General features: G+C 49.2%; 1 protein-coding gene across 4 annotated transcripts in view; it reads left to right on the top strand.

Annotated features, from left to right (window-relative positions):
* Positions 1-17,120, top strand: part of LOC142026647 (uncharacterized) — an 83,725-nt gene extending 66,605 nt beyond the window's left edge. For 3 of the 4 annotated variants that reach the window (XM_075019852.1, XM_075019854.1, XM_075019851.1), the window contains one exon: positions 16,229-17,120. In XM_075019852.1, coding sequence (XP_074875953.1) covers positions 16,229-16,654 — 426 coding nt within the window. In that variant the 3' untranslated portion in view covers positions 16,655-17,120. Of the gene's footprint in view, positions 1-14,535; positions 15,734-16,228 lie in introns of those variants that run through there. The other variant, XM_075019853.1, reaches the window with a different exon arrangement.
* The last annotated feature ends 2,026 nt before the right edge of the window (positions 17,121-19,146 follow it).

The raw sequence follows: 19,146 nt of genomic DNA, 5'->3' as shown, positions 1-19,146 counted from the left end.
GGCTCCTTTTGTACGTGTACAGCGTGCTGTGGAGGTTTTGTTGTTTGCTCCACAGGCAACGCTGAGCTCAAGTTCTTCGTTCAGGCAAGGCACAAGCTGTCTTTCTTACGTTGGGCTATTCAATTTAGTTTTCAAACCTAGCACAATAAATACTCAAGCAAAAGTTAACTTCCTTGGTAATCTGGGGAGAGGGAGACAGTTCTGGAAGGATCTTTTGTAAAAGCAAAACCTTCTGTCCACATGAGGTGAACTTTCATTGAGGGGGGTCTGGCCGAAAGTTTTAAATCTGAAAAGGTTCACACTCATGCTCTCCGTGCCACTTCCGTAAATTAACTCTCAGATGCAGCACAGTCTTAAAGCTCTGCCTTAGCAGGGGGGGGTTAACAGTGAAGTTATGCCAATAGTCGCCATGTCCCAGCTGCCAGTCTCAGTACTGTCACTGTATGTTGCCTTTCTAGGAAGAAAATCTTGAGGGGGCAGGCTGGGGTACTCAGATTTCAGGGCAGGAAGGAAGGTGGGGTGGAGGAGCTGAGCCATGTAGGCAGGTGGTCTTCAGAGAGGGCTGTGCTGGGTGAGGGGCAGCCTTCAGTGTAGCTCATGAAAACATAAGAGAGAGGCAAAACAGGGGGGGTAAGGAAGTGGAAGTGGAGGATGGTCCAAAGAGACCATTGGCATTGCATCACAGATACTGCTCCACTGTATCTCTGTACAGCCACAGTTGCCAGCACTGAAAATCTTGTAGCTCCGCTCGCATCTGCCTCCCCTGCCTGCCCTTTCGTATTGCAGCCGCTCACAGCAGAGTGTCTCTGTGGGGGTGCAGGGTACGGAAGCAGCAAAGCGTGGAGGACAGTCTCAAACCATGGACTGAAACAGTAGATTTTTTTCCCCTTCCCATTTCTTTCTCCCACAGAGCACATATGCCATATTCTCACAAACTGACCATACAAAAGCCAACACAAAACTCCAGAGAAACCCCCCTGCCTTTATTTCCCCGCCATTAAAACATGGGTCTCCTGCTACTTCTGTGTTGTCTGTGCTGAAGCAGGAACTTGTGAAAGCTGTGCATTTTCCCACAGCGCGTTTTGTGGATCTGTGCAGGGAGAAGAAGATGCGGCCGCAGCGTCATGCTGGTCTGGCAGCCCTTCCTGGCCCGGCGTCGCCCGGTCTGTCTGTCCTGCGGGTACCGCTCTCCTGCTGCGGTGCCTAGTGCTTTATCTGCTCCTGTTCTAAAGGAGGTCAGAAACCAATCTGTCAACTCTTTCCTTCTCTAACAAACCCTCTGTTGGTGAAATCTTGCCTAATTCTTCCAGCTGTAGTTGACCAGAGTTCGATTTCCTCCTCCCACTAGGTGTATTTATACCCTTTCAGCAGCTCCTGTTTCTCACCTGCAAAGAAGCGGCTGTGTGTGAAAACCCTTCGGAGACTTTGGGGCAGATAAAAACTTCTAAAACTCCTTCTGTAGGGTGCAGAGTGACCCCACATGTGTTGCTGTGCTCCATCCACAACGCTAAGTTCTTTCACGGAATTTTTAGCCACGTGATTCACCACCCTCTTCAGCACCTTTTGTTCCCGCATATCACAGCCTCCCTCCCCAGGTACACGTGACACTGCTAGGTGATTGTGGATAACCAGTAAGGTAACTTACTTGTGTGCATGTTGTCCTGCGTTAGTTTTACAGCTTTAGTAATATCAGTACTGAGTGTGCCACCCTGCGATAGCTCTAATGGTATATAGATACTTACATCAATGTAATGTACTGACTGGGAAATGGACACAACCAAACCAGATCATCAGGAGCCCACCCTGGTCAGTGTCTTGCTAGTCGCTTTTCTTCAGAAGAAGATCTTACCCCACTCTAAGATAGTTGTGTCGGTCCATCTCTGTGTAGGTCAAGTCTTAAAAAATAAGGTATCCTAGAAAAACAAACGAGTGAGCCTGGTGTAGTGAGAATACTTCCATCTCAAAAGTTCCTGTAGGTACATGCACTTGTATTGGGTCTGGCTGGGATGAAGTTAACTTTCGGCACAGCAGCACTCATGGTGCTGTGCTGTGTATTTCTAGTGGAACAGTGTTGATACACCAGTGTTTTGGCTGCTGCTGAGCAGTGCTCCCACAGCATCAAGTCTGCCTCTCCAACCAGCCCCACCACCACCAACCCCCCCCAAGGCCAGTAGGGTGGAGGCGGGCAAGAGGTTGGGAGGGGACATAGCCAGGACAGCTGACCAAAGAGGTATTACATACCATATGACTTCATGCTGAGCTATAAAAGCCAAGAGAAAGGAGGAGATGGGGATCGGGGGAAGGCATTCCTTACTAAAGCATTTGTCTTCTGAAGCAACCACTACACGTGCTGAGGCCCTGCTTCCCAGAAAGTGGCTGGACGTCACTTGCTGATGGGAAGTAGAGAGAAAATCTTTTCGTTTTCCTTTGTTTGCACGTGCGACCTTTGCTCTTCTTTATTAAACTGCCTTTATCTCAGAGACCCAGGAGGTTTCAATCTTATTTTCTCCCTCCTGTCCTGCTGAGGAGGGGAGTGATAGAGCAGCTCGGTGAGCACCTGGCAGCCAGCCAAGGTCAGCCCACCACAGCACTGCATTTCCTTTCAGCTGGCGCAAGTCTTTTTCTTTCTCGTCCTGAAGTAGAAGGCATCAGCAAGGCTGTTGTGCACTGCTGGGAAAGCCTGACATGTCAGCAGGTATTTCTGACAGCAGAGCAGAACGTTCACAGACAATGGTGGTGAAGTAAGCAATGACAACAGGTCGAAATCCTTAGCACCTTCGAATCACTGTGCATCTTTGAAAGCAAAGCCTGCTTCGGGTGATTCCTTTCCAACTACTTCTTAAGTGGCAAAGCCTGTTCTTAAAGCATCTGGGAGAGGGCAGATGTTCCTTCAGGGTGTGGTAATGCCCACGTGGAAAGATTAAGGCCTGCAGTAAAGCAGACAGAGCTGTAAAGATTGCATAACTACGCAATAGCAAAAGCATGAAGCGAACAGTGCCCTTCACTCGGTGGAATGCTGCAAGGAGGCTAAACTCTGTTCTGCATTACACCTGGAGCAGCTGTTTAGCCAGCTGAAAAGCAGGTGTGAAGAACTGTTCTAATTTATGATAGAAGAGAAAAGAGTGAGAAATCAAGTGCAATGGTAAGGGTATAACTTTGGGTGCTCAGTGGCCACGGTGGTGCAATTTCTGAACTCGGATTAAGGCTCGGCGGCAGCAGCCTCTGAGCTCCTTTTGGGCGATAAATGCAGTGTTCAACTAACTTGAATAACGACAAAAGCTGCTGCTGACAGGTATCATACGGATGTATTGATTTCCTTTTTCGTGGTTTTGTGTGTACCAGCCAAAGAAGAACACTCTTTGTTGTTTATTTCCATTTCAGCAGCAAAAAGCAGTTCTGGGGGTTCTGCCCATTATTTACAGTTTATATGTGCATAGGTCTGTCAGTCATACGTCTCCTGCGGGAAATTGCTTCGTCTTGGAGGATACAGAGACCCCAGCAGCTGGGGGTGTCTTCCCAGTTAATCTCCAAAGCCACATAAAAGAAGTGAACGAGCAGCTCTGTCTTACGTCAGGGCAGGTGGCAAACCTTGCCTGTGAGAATGAACTCAGTGAAAGAAGACTCCAGATCACCTCCCGTATGCCTCTGCCTCCCAGCAAGATATCAAGTGGCTGGGGCAGCCTGCTAGAGAGAACTTGTCTGTACCAGAGCCTGCAGAGCAGCCTGAGGACACGTCGTGTCAAAACAGCAATCATGGGGCTCGGTACGAGTGCTATCAGTAGAGCCCTGGCAGCAGAGTGCTCGGCACAGCCTGCAGAGACTGTGCAAACACCATGCCAGCCCCTGAGCGAAGGGGACAATCCTCCAGGAAACGTGTCTGGCAGCAGCTGGACGGGCACAGGCTTGCTCGCTCCTGCAGACCGCCCCTGGGCTCAGTGAAGCTTGCGGGTCCGGCAGCTGCAGACAGGAGCCTGCTAAACTGGTGACCACTGCTAAGCACAAATGCAGGCATCGCCTCCCCTGTATTTTGCTCTCTGGGCTGGCAGCTGCTCCAAACTGGCTTCAGCAAATGCCTTGATCTTGGATAGGATGATTTTTAAAGTTTTTTTACGGACGAAGGGAAAGAGGGAGGAATGGAGAAGAGAAATAGAATATCTTCCAAAAACCAGGAGTGATCAAGTAACTTTTCAGCTGCCCAGCTTTTAAAATGTGGCTGGTCTGCCCCTCCTGAGTAAATGGCCATGCTCACACAGATGCGGAATGACTTGCTAGAAACAGAAGAATTTATTCCTCGTCCTCACAGAGACAGCCAAAATAGCTTTGCTCTTTCTCTTCTGAAGTTTGCATCTCTAAGTGTTTAGGAAAAATCTGTTCAGCAAAACCACAGTTTGATTTTAGTTAACCTTAGCTGTGTTGTGTGGTGGAAAACCAGTTACCTGCTTACTTTTTGCTAAATCTGGAACTTTCACCCACAAAAGTAAGTTCTCCCACAAGTAGCAAACAGAACCCTTTTTCTCCCCTAGGAGAAGTCCTTTAAGCTTGTGTATTTGGGAGCGCTAGAGTGGACGAAACCTGATTTGTCATGGGTTTGTATCTTGTGGTTAGTCAACGTTAGTTGTGGCTAGGAGACCAGGAAAGTTCAAGTTCCACTGGAAGCTTTTCCTGTGTTTGAAGCTTTTAAAAGATGGCTTCTCTCCCACACAGTTTGAAGGCTGTGTACTTGTGGATGGGGGTGCACTGTAAGTGATCGGCAACGCGGCAGCAGTCAGCCACAGCTCCTCCTTCATTCAGCTCTGCCTGTGCAGCTCCGTTGCATGGGATGCCGATTCTTGCCCCAGTGTGGTACGAGGTGCAGGTTGTGCCTGAAATATCCCCTGGATGCATGCCCACGAAAAACCCCAGAGGAACAGCGAATCAGTCTACCGAGCGTTAGCGCTGTCCCAAAGAACCACAGAGGTTGTGGATAAATTTGAAAACCATCTGCCTGCCCAAAATAATGTTCCCCTCCCTTCTGGTCCTAGCATTGCTCAGCAGATGCTAGCCATGCTGTTCCACCAGTCAGGGAAATGCGTAATTGCCAAGAAGTCGTGTTCCTTTTGTGGGACAGGGTCCTGTATGTCCTGCAAAAGGAGTTTGTATTTGGTATTCGGAGGCTAGCAAATGAAAATCAATCTTGTATTGTTCACTACCAGACAAAGCCATGCTCTCAGAAGCTGCATGGTTAAGCTGAAGCCAATGCATGGGTATTTTGTTCTTCTGCAGCGTGGTATCTGCTGCCAAATTACCTGCACTTGGCTGAATTCAGGCTTCATTCAAAGTTGAAGCTTCTTCGCCATTGAAGCTGATAGCAGGCTTTCCGTTGGCTCTGGTTGGCCTTAGACAAAAGACCTTGCAAAGGAAACACAAGCAGCTTATGGGCTAAAGCTGGGAAGTGATGCAGTAGACAAGGCACCAGGTGTGTATGAGTATTTGTGGTCCCCGTGATTCACAGTAATTCAGAGCAGTCACATTCCCTTGTGTTTACTTTATTGATGTTTGAAACTAAAGTAATTGTGGGTAACAACAAACATTTGCTTTTGCAGTGGCAGCAGCTGATGAAATGTGATGGCATTTTATTAAGAATTCAGTCAGTGAGATTGTTTTGATTTGTTGTGTGAAATCCATTAACTGAAATGAGAGCTGCAGTATCTCACAGGTTCAGGAATACTGTTGTACTTATTTTTAGCAGGTTTGGGGGTTTTCTGTTTTGTGGTGGGTTTGGGGGTTGGTTTTTTTTTGCTTATATTAGCAGAAGTTGGTATATGGATGCCAGGAAAGGGATCTTGCTGCAATATGCAACGTATTGGGCGAAGGGAACATGCTTCAACCTGCAGTCAGTGCATTGCAATGTGTTTACGAATGGTCGATATCTCGGGCCATTTTGTCTCAAAGGATGAGTGCGATGTCAGTTATTTTGGAAGAATGTGTAGCTGGGTGTCTGCACTGACTTCATTAATAACAGCTCTTCCAGACACACCCTTACTTGTGCCAAACCTATTCCATATGTGAAGACGTCTCTGTGGCTTGATGAGGTTTGGGACCTTGTTTCAGGATACTGTGTGCCACAAGGTTGAAAATTATGTATTTGTCATTCAGCAGAGAAGGTTTAAACAAATTAGGAAGTTATGAGACCATGTGGATTTTTCATCTCATTGTTGTGTGAAGGGAGAGAATAACTTTGAAAGAAGTCCCGGAACATGGGGGTTTTTTTGGTGAAACAAAACCAGTAGATTCTGCAGGCTCTTAACCCAAAGGCGTCTGTGTGCCACCACTTACCCTGTAAGCTTTCTGTATGTCCAAGCCATAAACGGAATGGACATTAAGATCATTTTCATTCTGTATCATGAGCTTACAATCAGGTTTTCGTCCATACCATAACCAAGGTTATTGGTTATGCAGACACTGTGGAACTAGGAGGAAGGAAAATCCCAAGCTATGTTAATGTGTGACTGTCTCTCTAGACCTCCTTTACCGTAGTGTTTGAGTGCCTGTATAGACTGCGCTTGCTTTGATTACAACAGTCTGAAAGCAGCCGTTCACACCGATGTTTTCTAAACTGTAGTAGCTGACCACATTCTTTGATAAGGGACACAGCAGCCCACCTCGGCTGTGAGACAACAGATGGTAACTAGTTAAACCGAAACAACTCTACGTCTCTTGACTTGCAAAGCGTGCAGAACCTCCTTACTTGGAAACATGAGTTTTATGAAAGCAGAATATAAGAGGGGAAATCTCTGTACCATATTGTCAGGAAACTGTTCTAAGACGAGAGCCCATGCTGTTACGCTTTCTCTTGTTAGGTACTGTCTGCAATTTATACACCTCCTTGAAGGCAGATATCCTTACAAAATCATTCATCAATCAAGGTGAATGCATGGGTTTGTGTCCACACCAAAAATTCACCATTTAAGCATTTCCCACATTAACATCTTTTGCAGGGCGGAAATGCAAGATATGGCTTTCTAACAAAAAAAAAAGGAAATATATCCTTTACTTCTGCTAGTGCCTTGTGAGAAAAAGCTTTGAAGACGATCTGGGCAAGCAGCTTGCACTGGAGTTAAAAGGGAGGCCTCCAGCTGAATTTAGCCTGTTAATTTGGCTTAAAACCAGAGGTGCCTTGTTTCCTTCATTATTGTTAGCAAACCTAACTTTTGAGTCTGGCCTTTTTAAAGCTGGGTGACTTGCAGCAACTGCAGCAACTTTTCTTCTGCTGTCTGTGGAAATAGAAGTTCTGTAAAAAGATTTAGCTGAATTTGTTTTCAAGTGCTCTGTAAAGAGCAAGTGCAGGAATGACTTTGTGCATGCCCCTTACTGGTTGCTACCGTCTGACTGTTGCATTCAAAGGTAACTACCAGAAGCTGACATGCTTGTAGGTGGCCTGAAGTAATCTGAACTTTACGGTTATGTTCAATCAGTGATACAGACAGGGCAAACCTCTGAACACCCACACTCACATGCACATACACACACACACACACACACACACAATCTCTCTCTCTCTCTCTCTCTCTCACTCTTCAGGCACTTTCAACTCATTCTGTCTCTGTGGCTGTCCCTCAGTCTGGAAGAGCTCCTAGGATCCCCTGTGCCAAGCACAGGGTCATCTCTGACTCCAGGACGTAGTAAGTGCAAAAAAACCCCAGCGACGGGAAGAAACGTGTCCTGTATGGAGCACGCAAATAGCTTCCTAGATGGAACTGATGAAATAGCTGTTTTCCCCCACCCAAGGATCTCATTTCCAGAAGACATCTGAGTGAGGCAAAGTCACATTTGGACCAGTGTGGTGAAGGCTCGGGGGTAACTCAGACAGACAAATGGGTATTTCATGCCAAGTTAAACTTGGACAGTGTGTATTGTTGACATAGCATTAGTAATTGCTTTTCAACATTTACTGCAGGTTTCTGAATGGATGAAAACCGATTCTAAGCCTTGTAAAATACTCTTCTTCTTAGCAATGGCTTGCCCAGAAACATTAAAGTAATTTTCTTAGCCGGTATATACTGTCGTAGCTCTGCAGGTACTAGTTAACGCCCCTTGCTCCTCCTCAGCAGCCACACAAAGAAAGGACACAGCTTGTGGGAGAAGAAAAGGCACAAGGTTCTGGAAGGAGGGTGCTGACAGCCAAGTCAATATCATGTAATCTGGTGGGGTTTTCTTCACTCTGTGCAGCAATAACTTACTATGACAGTTTGTCACGTTAGCGTTTCATTGACGCAAAAGGGACCAGCTGTTGGTTTATTTCTCTGAAGGAGCCCATAATGGAATTGCTGAAATATTTAAGGCGTAATTGCACAAAATGCTATTTCAGGCCTTTATATTGATGTGTGTCTGTCACCGAAAATTCCAAGATGTTTCCCAAATGGAAAGTGGGATGGAGATTTGTCAGGCTTGGGAAAGCAATTTTGGAAAGAGCTCCATTTCTGTTTAGAGTTCTGCTCCACTGACGGATATTGTAGGCATCCTTATGTTTAATAGGAATACTGGCTCTTGTCCTTTTCTTTCTAGCGTGAAATTCTCTGCATCTCAGCTGTAATTTCCACGACTGCTATAAGCTATGAGTATTTCTCAGACTTACTTAGCATATAATCACTTAAATGCCGTGCTGTTCTTCCCCATGCTTTTTACATTAAGCCAGGAGTAAAGTAAACTAGAAATACACAAGCCGGTCTCTTGTTATTAGAGGGTAAAAGAGTGTGCGGCAAATTAGATGGTAAATCAGTGAGAAACCTCATTTCTCAAAATGCGGTATGTGGCACTCATGCCCGTGATAGAGCCATTTATTGTTCGAAATCCCTTTCACTGAGGGAAAATCGCATTATATGGCAATCTGTGTGCCATCGGAATATATTGCTGGGAGTAACGGCATGTGTATCGCATCAGTGTTTTGGGTCACTCTGTACTGTTCTACCCCCTTCTGATGAAAAAAGCCTTGATAAAATATGCCAGCATGCCAGATTGAATTGTGTTCTGCATGTGACCCCCAAAGGAAGGAAGGTCATGGGGCTGTTCAAGCCTCATTTCTGCACGTTTTAATGAGATTCTGAAAGGGCTGGGGAGGAGGGAAAGACCATTTGTCACTTTGGAAACAAAAGAAGAGGCAGCAGAAACAGAACCTGAATGCAAATGAGACCTTTTTCCACTTGGGACAGGCTGATTTCCATATTAACTATTTTTTTCTGTATTTGTCCAAACACATTTCCTTTGCTATTTTGTATTCAGAAGCCAAATGATGATAATGAATCAAATTTGCATGTTTTCTAAAGAAATACTGCAGATGAACCTACGTAGATTAATTATGTTGTGCTGCATTTTAACGGTTATATCTTTAAACAAAGCTGAAATCCACCAGAACTCACGACCTGGGCTCAGCGTGTGCTTTGTCTCTCACTTTGTCATAGCACAGTGAAGAAAGGCAGATAAGGTGGGAAGAAACTATGAAAGTATTTATATGCGTCCTTTTTATGACACTGAAATTATGCACAGTACTTTTCCGCAATGTAGACAGAACACATTTTTCCTATAAAGAACACAGAAATCTAAACATGTTGATACAGTTTCTACTCTCTGGTAAAGCGGAGGGGCCAGTGCAACTTTCTGAACTGCTCCGAGGAGTTTCTGAGCATTGCCAGCCAAGCCTTGGTTGATTCCAGGTAAACATATTTTACCACTACAGGGGCCTGTAGGAGGAGTGAGTCTGGCAGGAGAGCACCCAGGGGAGCAGGTAACAATCGTCTTCATTAATGACCTGCTGATGGGACAGAGTGCACCTTCAGCAAGTTTGCAGAGGATACAGAACTGGGGGAAGGAGTTGCCACCTTGGTACTGCTCTTCAGAGGACCTCAGTGGGCTGGAGAAATGGGCTGGCAGGAACCTCCTGAAGTTCAACAAAGGCAAATGCCAATTCCTGCACCTGGGGAGGAACAATCCCAGGCACCAGGATATGCTGGGGGCCACCCAGCTGGAAAGCAGCTTTGCAGAAAAGGACCTGGGCATCCTGGTGGACACCAAGGTGACCGTGAGTCAGCAATGCATCCTCGCAGCCAGGACGGCCAACGGCCTCCTGAGCTGCATTAGGCAGAGCATGGCCAGCAAGTCTGGGGAGGTGATCTTTCCTCTTCAGTCATCTCTGGTGAGGCCACATCTGGTGTGCTGTGTCCTGTTCTGGGCTCCCCAGTACAAAACAGAGATGGACTAACAGGAGCATGCCCAGCGATTGCCGAGAAGATGATTAAGGAGGTGGAGCATCTTTGACGTGAGAAGAGCCTGAGAGAGCTGGCCCCTTCAGCCTGGAGAAGAGAAGACTAACGGGGGATATTATCCCTGCGTATAAATACCTGACGGGAGGGAGTGAAGAAGTTAGAGCCAGACTCTTCTCTGTGGCCTCCAGTGACAGGACGACAACACAGCAACAAGCACAACTTAAAGTACAAGAAAATCCGTTTAAACAGAAGAAAAAACTGTTTTCCTGTGAGGGTGGTTAAACACTAGAACTGATTGCCTAGAGAGGTTGTGGAGTCTCCATCCTTGGAGATATTCAAACTCTGACTGGATGTGGTCCTGGGCAACCTGCTCTAGCTGGCCAGTCTCTGCGCAGGGCTTGGGACTAGGTGATGTCCAGAGGTGCCTTCCAACCCCAGCAATTCTGTGTGATTCTGTGTTCAATTCAAACCACCCTCTGGGAGCCCTGTCTTGATCCCGATCTTCTGACAGGGAGCAGGGAACTCCCTGCCTGTCCAGGGTATGGTTCTACCATCTCTTTCCCAGTCCTGCTTGGTGTAGTGCTCACCAAGTGCCTAGCAAGCCTCAGCGATGCCAGAGTGGATGTAGTTTTGTCATCCAAGCAAGACTTATGGTTGGCGTGAATGCTGATGCATTCATCCGTTGTTGAAAACTGTTTTCTTTCTATTCCAATTTTGAGTCTGGCCCTTGCTCTCCAGAGCAGGTGGAGGAGGAATCAGACCTCATCAGACTGTTCAGGGCGTTTGGTAGCATGACCCAGACCTATCCTGCCCTCAGAAATCAGAAATGGAGCTAGAAGCATTAAGATTAATGTCTGGCTCTTGGTTTCCACCTTCCCTGCCGTTGGTTCTTGTGAATCCCCATAATACCCGCGGTCGTGTAGTCATTCACAGCCCCCACCCTGTCCCCTGGTACCTTCTTGTCTTATTGTTGTCAGCTTTTTCCAACCATAAATGATAATGTAAGGAATTACAGAACCATGTGAACAGACAGATTGTCTTCTCAGTCATGCAAATATTGGCATTGTTTTCTTTCCCCTTCAGCTCCTCGATCGGCGGATTTGTCCTTATCCTTAGCAATTAAAACATCTTTCCCGAGGCAAACAAAAGGAAAATAATACAATAATAAAATGAGAATGCTTGCGTCTGCCTGATGTTATCTTGACAGCAGGTGATGACAGATACATTAAACAATAAAAGCCCTTCCTTGAAACACCGACTTGGAGGGGGGGAGGCAATCCCAAGGAGGAAGAACAATCTCTCTGCTCACTGTGGTTTGATAATAATTATAGCAAAATTAATTACTTGCCCTTCACAGGAGCTGAGCAATTGTACCACTTAGATCCTCTGAGTTCTGTATGTTTATTTATTGCGACATTAATTAAATACAGGCGGTTTATGACTTTGCTACCTTAGTGCAGTCACATTAAAAAAATCCTACTAGCACACGAATGAAGCATCTGACAATCCTGGATGCATGAGACTGTTGCGGTATTCACCACTAACCATCGCTATCTAAGCTCTCCTCTGTCTGCCTGGATTACACACTTCAGGCTAACAGTGGGGTAGAATTCCGTCTGTCTTCCTTTTACTCAGTGCTATAACTACTTCTGTAGCATCAGTGTTGTAAAGCAATCTGAGAGGACTCCAGCGCTGCAATGAGTTCTGGCACTAACTCTCTGGCAGGGCTTAAACTGTGACACTGTGTTACTCATTGACATCACAAGAAATATTCAGGAGCTACACGAGTGTGGCACCAGCAAACGAAAAGAGGCTTGATGGTGGTGGATCACAACACCGCTGTGCAAGGAGATGCTGGTATGAATAAATCCAGGGCTGAAGCTGCCAAGTTTTTCAGGTGCTTTTGGTAGTGTTATCTGTAATGAGTTAGAGGAGACATTGTAAAGGCACGATAGACAGCAGAAGGCATCAAAACCTCAGACACAAGCTGCAGTTTGCTTTGTTTTCAGAGAAAGGTGACACACACAGACGTTAGAAAGGAAAGCAATACTGCAGTCATGAATAGGTTATAAGACTCATTAATATCCTTCCTTTTTCACACTGCGAAATTATCTCTGTGACCAAAACATTGCAAAATATCTTTAAAAGCCAACGATGCTGATCAGTTCCTGCCTGGCAGCTCCTGTGGGTCAATTTTCCTTTTAGTTAAGAACAACTATATGTCCTGTGTCTTCTGTCTTCTCTGCTCATTCACAAAGCACCTTTTTTAAACTTACTAGGAAATTGCAGTAGTTGGACATTTCGAGGGAGACCGCCTGCACCATTTTGAGAAGGGCTGTTTAACAGATTTTTTGCAGAAGCCATTGATCAGGCGGGGATTTGTGCTGAGGCAGCATCTCTGTTTCATAAAAATGGAGCAAGTCCTTCTGGGTATCTTAAAAGCAAGTATGCTCAGCCAGGCTTTAATTACCTCTGATAAGCTCTCTCGCAAGCTGTAAGATTTTTTAAAATCTGTGTCTGAGGGACTCAGAAGATTATGTTCTTTGCTAATAACAGGTATTAGTGCACAGTTAGGGGACTGCAGTGCTTTTCTATTCTCAATTGTCAGACTGTTGGCGTAATTACAAAAGCTCAGGCACACTGCAACAGCCATGTACCGTGCTCTCAAGAAAGCAGAGAGACCTAAAAAGCCAAGTCTGCCCTTCTTCCTTCCCCTGTTAGGGTAGGGAGCCACACTGGGGTCACACTTGGTAAAGAGTTTCCAGCTCTTCAGTCTTCCGATCCATACAGACTGGGTACTCACATATCCGTATGTTTGACGTCGGTGGCTTCATAAGTGCGTTAGCACGTAATTTTGATATCAATGTGCAAGTGTTTTGCATGCAGCAACGCTGAACTGAGGTCGCTACGGAACCTGAATGATGAGGCCCTCGAAAGCGAGGGAATGACAGGTTTAGGGTTGGCCATTAGCAACAGCAAGTTAGCTCTGATAACCGCGGCTCACAGACAATCTCTGGGAGTACCTTGACCCAGACACTGGTACAGCAGGAAGGATTGGGCCTCAGACACTTTCCCTCCCTGACCTCCCCCGGTAACCTTGTCATCCTTGGACGAGGGCATCGTCTCTGCAGTAATGGAGCATGCCATTTGGGATTTTTGGCAGAACCACCACATGGAGTCTATCCTCTGCTCTCATGTCAGTCAAGCCTGTCAATGCCTTGTCTTTATACCTCCAAAGCCTCAGTGACCTCTGTGACACTGTCACAGCATCCTTATATCTCTTCAACATTTACTGTCACCTGTGGACTCCAAAGGTAGTCCTTCAATGACTGATTGATTTGCCCTGGAATTAGATACTGGTCTTTTGTCAGATGTGGTAAGCTTTTCATCTCTTTGTGCTTTTACTGTCCATCTTTCTCTTGTCTGGATTTCTAAATTTTTCTCTTAAAGGGTTCATATTCACACAAAAAGGTGTACCTTATTCAACAAATACTTAAGGATTTCTGTCCACAAACTAGTAAGGTCTACCAGGTCAGGTCAGTGCTACATCTGCCCTAGTAGAAGAAGGGGAAGCTATTTAGGCAGAGCATGTGACCCTGCCCACTATCTGCAGTCCATTACCCTTTGATTGCCCAGGACCCATCACTGTTCAGTTGGGAAAGAAGAAATACATGCTTGCCAAGCCTTTCTGTGTCTGTTTATAGGCCTGTTGCCTGTGAATTTGCCTAATCCCTTTTGGATCAGCTGCTACTCCCTGCCTTCACAGCCTCCTGGGATAACAGCTTCCAGAAGATTGATACCCACTGTGCAAAGTAGCATTTTCCCTTTATTTGTTTCAAACTGATCTCCTGGTGGTTTCATCGGGCTCCACCCCTACTTCTCAAATTGCACTGAGTGGTGGAGTTTGACAGTTACCTGATCCACGGCCTTTTCCCCCTTCCTTGAGAAGGAGAACAAGAATACCTAAATGTGGCATTTATGTGGCCTGTCTTGCCTGCTCCATAGTTAAAATTAATTGTACGTTACTTCCTCTTAGAGAACAGCCCTAATGGTGCATTCGACTCCTGCGTCCAGATAATTGATAAAAATATTGAACAGAACCAGCCCTAGAATTGAAAGATGATTGAAGATGCTTCTCCCATTGATGTAGCTGAGAAGCATTGGGAAGAGAAATTATGGGCTGTCAACTCATGAGATTTTAATGGACAGACCCATGTGACCACCTTACACAGCACCCTTTACTCTTATGCAGTCAAACTTAAAACTAATAGATAATGCTCTTCTAAACTATTGCCAGGTGTTAATAAAATCCTGAAGGACTTTCCACAGGCAGCGGAAAGAAGTTGACCAGAACCCACCACGAAGTCTGCTGCTTCTGGAATCCACGAGACTGGGTCTGCATGAAGGTATACCAGTGAAAACAGGCCCTTCAGCTGCACTGCAAGGCACCTGATCAGGTCCTGGTAATTACCAACGCTGCAGTCATGCACAAGGGCTGCTCAGCTGGATCCACGCTTCCCAGTGGAAAAAGGTCATGCCACCTTCAGACACAGCACAGAACCTATCACCTATCACGGCAGAGCTAGGTGATCTGGATGAACTTCCTTTGATCAAATGTCAACAAAAGCACAAGCTACAGCCCAGCAAATAGACTTCAATGACCCCATTATTATCACCTGACTTAGGGGCTGCTCTGGTAAGTCACTTTGATGACCCTGTAATTATCATCTGAACGTGTTGACTGTTCTCAGAAATTGTTGCTTAGTTTGCTCTGGGATTTTGCACTTGTGTTTCTATGATCGTTGGCCACATACCAATCCCTAAGAGCTGTTCTATGTACGACCCTTAAGCAATGAAGGATTTTGAGGGGTTGACTTTCTGTTGTAGCCAATTGGTACATGAAAGGGTAGAACAGGGCGTAACGCAAGAAGAGGCCGGAACAACAATGCCAAATCTGTTCGAGGATGAGGAAGAAGAAAAGGAAGAAGTGTGTGGATTAATGACTGTAAATGATTATATAAAAGCCAGAGGCCCACCAGTGCAACAGCTGGCCAGAAGCACAGAAGCATGGCAAACTTGGTAAGCGCAGAGGGACCCGGCACTGTGGGCGAGTGCCAGCGGGAGCGGATGGGGCTGGAGGAAAATGCCCCTTCAGGCTTCTCCCTTGCCATCGGCAGGAGGCATCTCTGGCCCAGCACTGGCCACTCACCACCCCGGTCCTCCCTGAAAATCCCGGCAGTGCACAGGGAAAGGCAGCCAGCTGGGGCAGGCGTCACCCAGCCGCGGGCAGTCCACGCCAGCTGGTCCCAACACGCTCCCCCTCGCAGGACACCTCTGCAAGGCGTCAGGAGTGGGGGCGAGACACACAGTCAGGGGCGCGTGTTGCAGGTGACCAAGCGAGAGTGACACGGAAATGTAGAAGATGAAAACAAGACATGCCGTTTTGTTTTTTCTCCTAATGCCGTGTGCCTGCGGGGGCAGATGGCCTGCTGTGACATCACCGAGTGGGGAAGGCTGCAGTTACGAAACAGTGGGCTGTGACGTCAGCGAGCGATGGACTGTGACATCGCGTCCCTCGCTGCTTAGCTTCGGGCGCCGGCAGAGCCTGGGCCAGTCTGGCTCGTGCCTGGACTCCTGCCGAGCGTGCCTGCGAGGTCCGGAGGGTCGAGCGAGGCTTCTCCTGGTGCCGGGTGGTGCTTCGGGGGCTGCCGTCGGCAGCTCTCGCTGCCCGTCCCGGAGCCATCCCCTGTGTTTCCCCGGCCCTGCCAGGTTCAGGCGGCCGGGCACCGCGGGGCAAGCTTGCAGCAGCGGAGGTGAGCTGTGCGGGGAAGCGTCCCCCCGGGGTGGCCGTGGGGTGAGCGACGGGGCTCGGGGAGCCGGGAGGGTGTCCTTCTCGAGGGGCCTGGGCGATCCTACCTCCCCTCTGCTCCTCTCCCCTCTCCTCCCCTCCCCGGGACAGCGAGCGACCATGGCCTCTCTCCACTTTGCAGCGCGCGACACCCTTTGGCAGTGCCGGCGCCAGTGAGGGGGAGCTGCTCCTCAGCCTCAGCTCTCCCCAGCCTGCTGCGGAGCACGAACATGGCCACGGAGACGGAGTGGAGCTGCCCCATCTGCCGCGATGCTCGAGACGACGTCTCTTACGCGATGCCCTGTCGCCACCAGTTCTGCCTGGGCTGCATCGTGCGTTGGACAGACGTGAAACCAGACTGCCCGCTCTGCAGAAGACCAGTAGAGAGCATCAGGTTTTCTGCGCTGGGAGAAGACGACTATCTGCGGTTTGTCGCCGCACACCCCGAAGAGTCGCCAGATGCCAGCAGCCAGGCAGGCAGTGCTCCGATCCGCCTGGCCGAAAACAGCCCCCGTCACCCTGTGGCGTCCCCTCCATCATCTCCACAGGGGATACCGTCCCCAGCTGAGCTGGAGGCTGCAGAGCTGGAGGACGTGGGTGGCCTCCTGCCTGCGGTCTGGGCGTATCTTTTCCAAAGACGACGGCATCTCCTCGATCCCGTGCTGCCCTGGCTACGCCAGGAGCTGGAGGCAATATTTGGGCCGTGGTGGTGGGAGGCAAGGACTGCAGAGAGCAGCATCCTGCACGTCCTGTGCGTCCACGGCCCGGATGAAGAGGTCATGCTCCAGATGCTGGAGCCTCTCCTTGGGTACTATACAACATCAGTGGTCTATGGCATCGTGGGTATCATTGAGCGTGAGTGCAGCGAGGAGGCCTGGAGGCTGCTGTGCCCCCATGCTGCCGGGGAGGAGGACAACAGCCCTGCGGCCAGCTCCAGCTCCGCCAGCTCCAGCTCCGCCAGCCCCAGCTGCAGCGGCTCCCGGGAGGGGACTCCCACCCCTCACCCGAGCTCCTCCAGCAGCCCCTCAGGGGCAGAGCAGGAGCAGCCCCAGGAGGAGCCGGGGCAGGAGGCGGCGGCAGGTCCCTCCGCTCCCGGCCGGGGCAGGGACCGCTCGCCCGGGGGGCGCCGGCGCCCCGCAAAGAGGAGGGCGCCCAGCCCCCAGGACTCTCCCCGGCCCTGCAAGAGGCCGCCTCGCCGGCGGCACTAGCAGGGCCCCAGCAATGGTGTCTTCACGGAAAAGGAAATAAATGCCTGTTTCCCTGGCACTGGGGGTCTCTGGGTGCTGCTTTCTGCCCCTTCTCCTGCTGCCTCTTCCCTTTCCTCCCACGCCTCACCGCGGGTGGCACCAGCCTGCTGGGGGGCACGGCCGTGGGCCCCCAGAGCCCCGGGACCATGTCAGCGGTGCCTCCTCCCGCAGCAAATCCTGCTGCAGCTGCGCACCCATACCACCGCAGATGCCGAGGGCAGAGCAGGCAGGAGGGGAAGCTGGTTTCAACGCAGGTCCGATGCCCTCAGCCTGCCTCCAGTCCTGCTCTCTGCCCAGCTACCCACACTTCTGCTCTGCTCTGTTTTCTTTCTGCTGTCTGATGTTGGCCAGGGCAACCTAGCTATGGCAAGGGCTGTCAAGGAGGGATGGACAAAGGGCACGGGCATCCAAGCCAGAGGCAAGCCTTGGGGTAACAGTACTTGGCAGGTACAGAGTGATTTCTACCAGCCCTAGCCTTTACCAAGAAAAACAAGTCCTTGCCATAGTTTAAGCCCAGATGGCAACAAAGCACCACGAAGCCGATTGCTCACTCCTTCCCCCTCCCTGACCCTGGTGGGATGAGGAGAAAATAGACAGAAATGCTTGTGGGTTGAGACAAGGACAGGCAGGGATCACTCACTACTTATGGTCAGGGGCAAAAGACAGGCTCAACTTGGGGAAAACCATAATCAATTTAATTTACTACCAATCAAATCAAAACAAGGAAAATGAGAAGTAGACCCAAATCTTAAAAACACCTTCCCCCACCCCTCCCTCCTTCCCGGGCACAGCTACACTCCTGGTTTTCTCCATCTCCTCCCCTACGGCGGCGCAGGGGGATGGGGAATGGGGGTTACGGTCAGTTCCTCACAGGTTGTCTCTGCTGCTTCTTCCTCCTTAGGGGGAGGACTCCTCACTCCCCTGCTCCAGTGTGGGGTTCCTCCCACGGGCTGCGGGCGGGCATCTGCTGCCCGCTCCCCTCCGTGGGCTTGGGGGGGGACAGCCTGCCGCCTCACCACGGGCTGCGGGGGCATCCACCTCCTCCGGCGCACCTCCTCCCCTCCCCTCCTTCCTCGCTGACCGTGCTGCCTGCACAGGGCTTTCTCTCACATCCCGCTCTCCTCCCCCGCTGCAGGTTCCCCTTCTTCAACCTGTTCTCCCAGAGGGCTCCCGCCATCGCTGACGGGCTCGGCCTTGGCCAGCGGCGGGCCCGACTCGGAGCCGGGGAGGCTTCTGGCAGCTTCTCTCAGGAGCCGGCTCTGCAGCCCCTCCCCCTCTATCAAAACCTCAACACACAAACCCAAAACTGTCCTTCAGCTTTCACCTCATGCAGGCTGGCATTTCACTTCTCATTTGGCCAGCAGAGACATTTTGTACATCTCTACTCCAGGACAAAGGCGGGGTGAGAGAAGAAATGTAGAAATACCACCAGAGGAGAAGGGATAAGGAGAATGAACTTGGGAAGGTGCCAAGGTTAACAGGAGGCATGCGCTCAAATGTCACCTCTCTGCACATACCTTGTACCCTCACGTTCTCCTAAAATCCCACAGTTACGGTACCAGGAGGGCTTTGATAGGGAAGTGTCATCCTCTCAGCTGAATCCTATCAGCATTAGCTCAGAGAGAAGGTACAGCGATGGTTCGGTCTGGTTGACTTCACTTGGGTTGTGATTAGCTGGGTTTTGACCCCAGCCAAGCTCTTTTGTAGGAGAGATCTGCTGTTCTTTTGTCTCTCTGGCTTGCTTCTCAAAACCAAACCCTGCAGCCAGAAAGTACTTTCTCTTTGCAACACCGTGGGATTCGTCATCTTCCAG

This window comes from Buteo buteo, chromosome Z, assembly GCF_964188355.1.
Source record: "Buteo buteo chromosome Z, bButBut1.hap1.1, whole genome shotgun sequence".
In the NCBI taxonomy this organism is placed as follows: Eukaryota; Metazoa; Chordata; class Aves; order Accipitriformes; family Accipitridae; genus Buteo; species Buteo buteo.
This window is presented reverse-complemented; position numbering and strand designations above follow the sequence as displayed.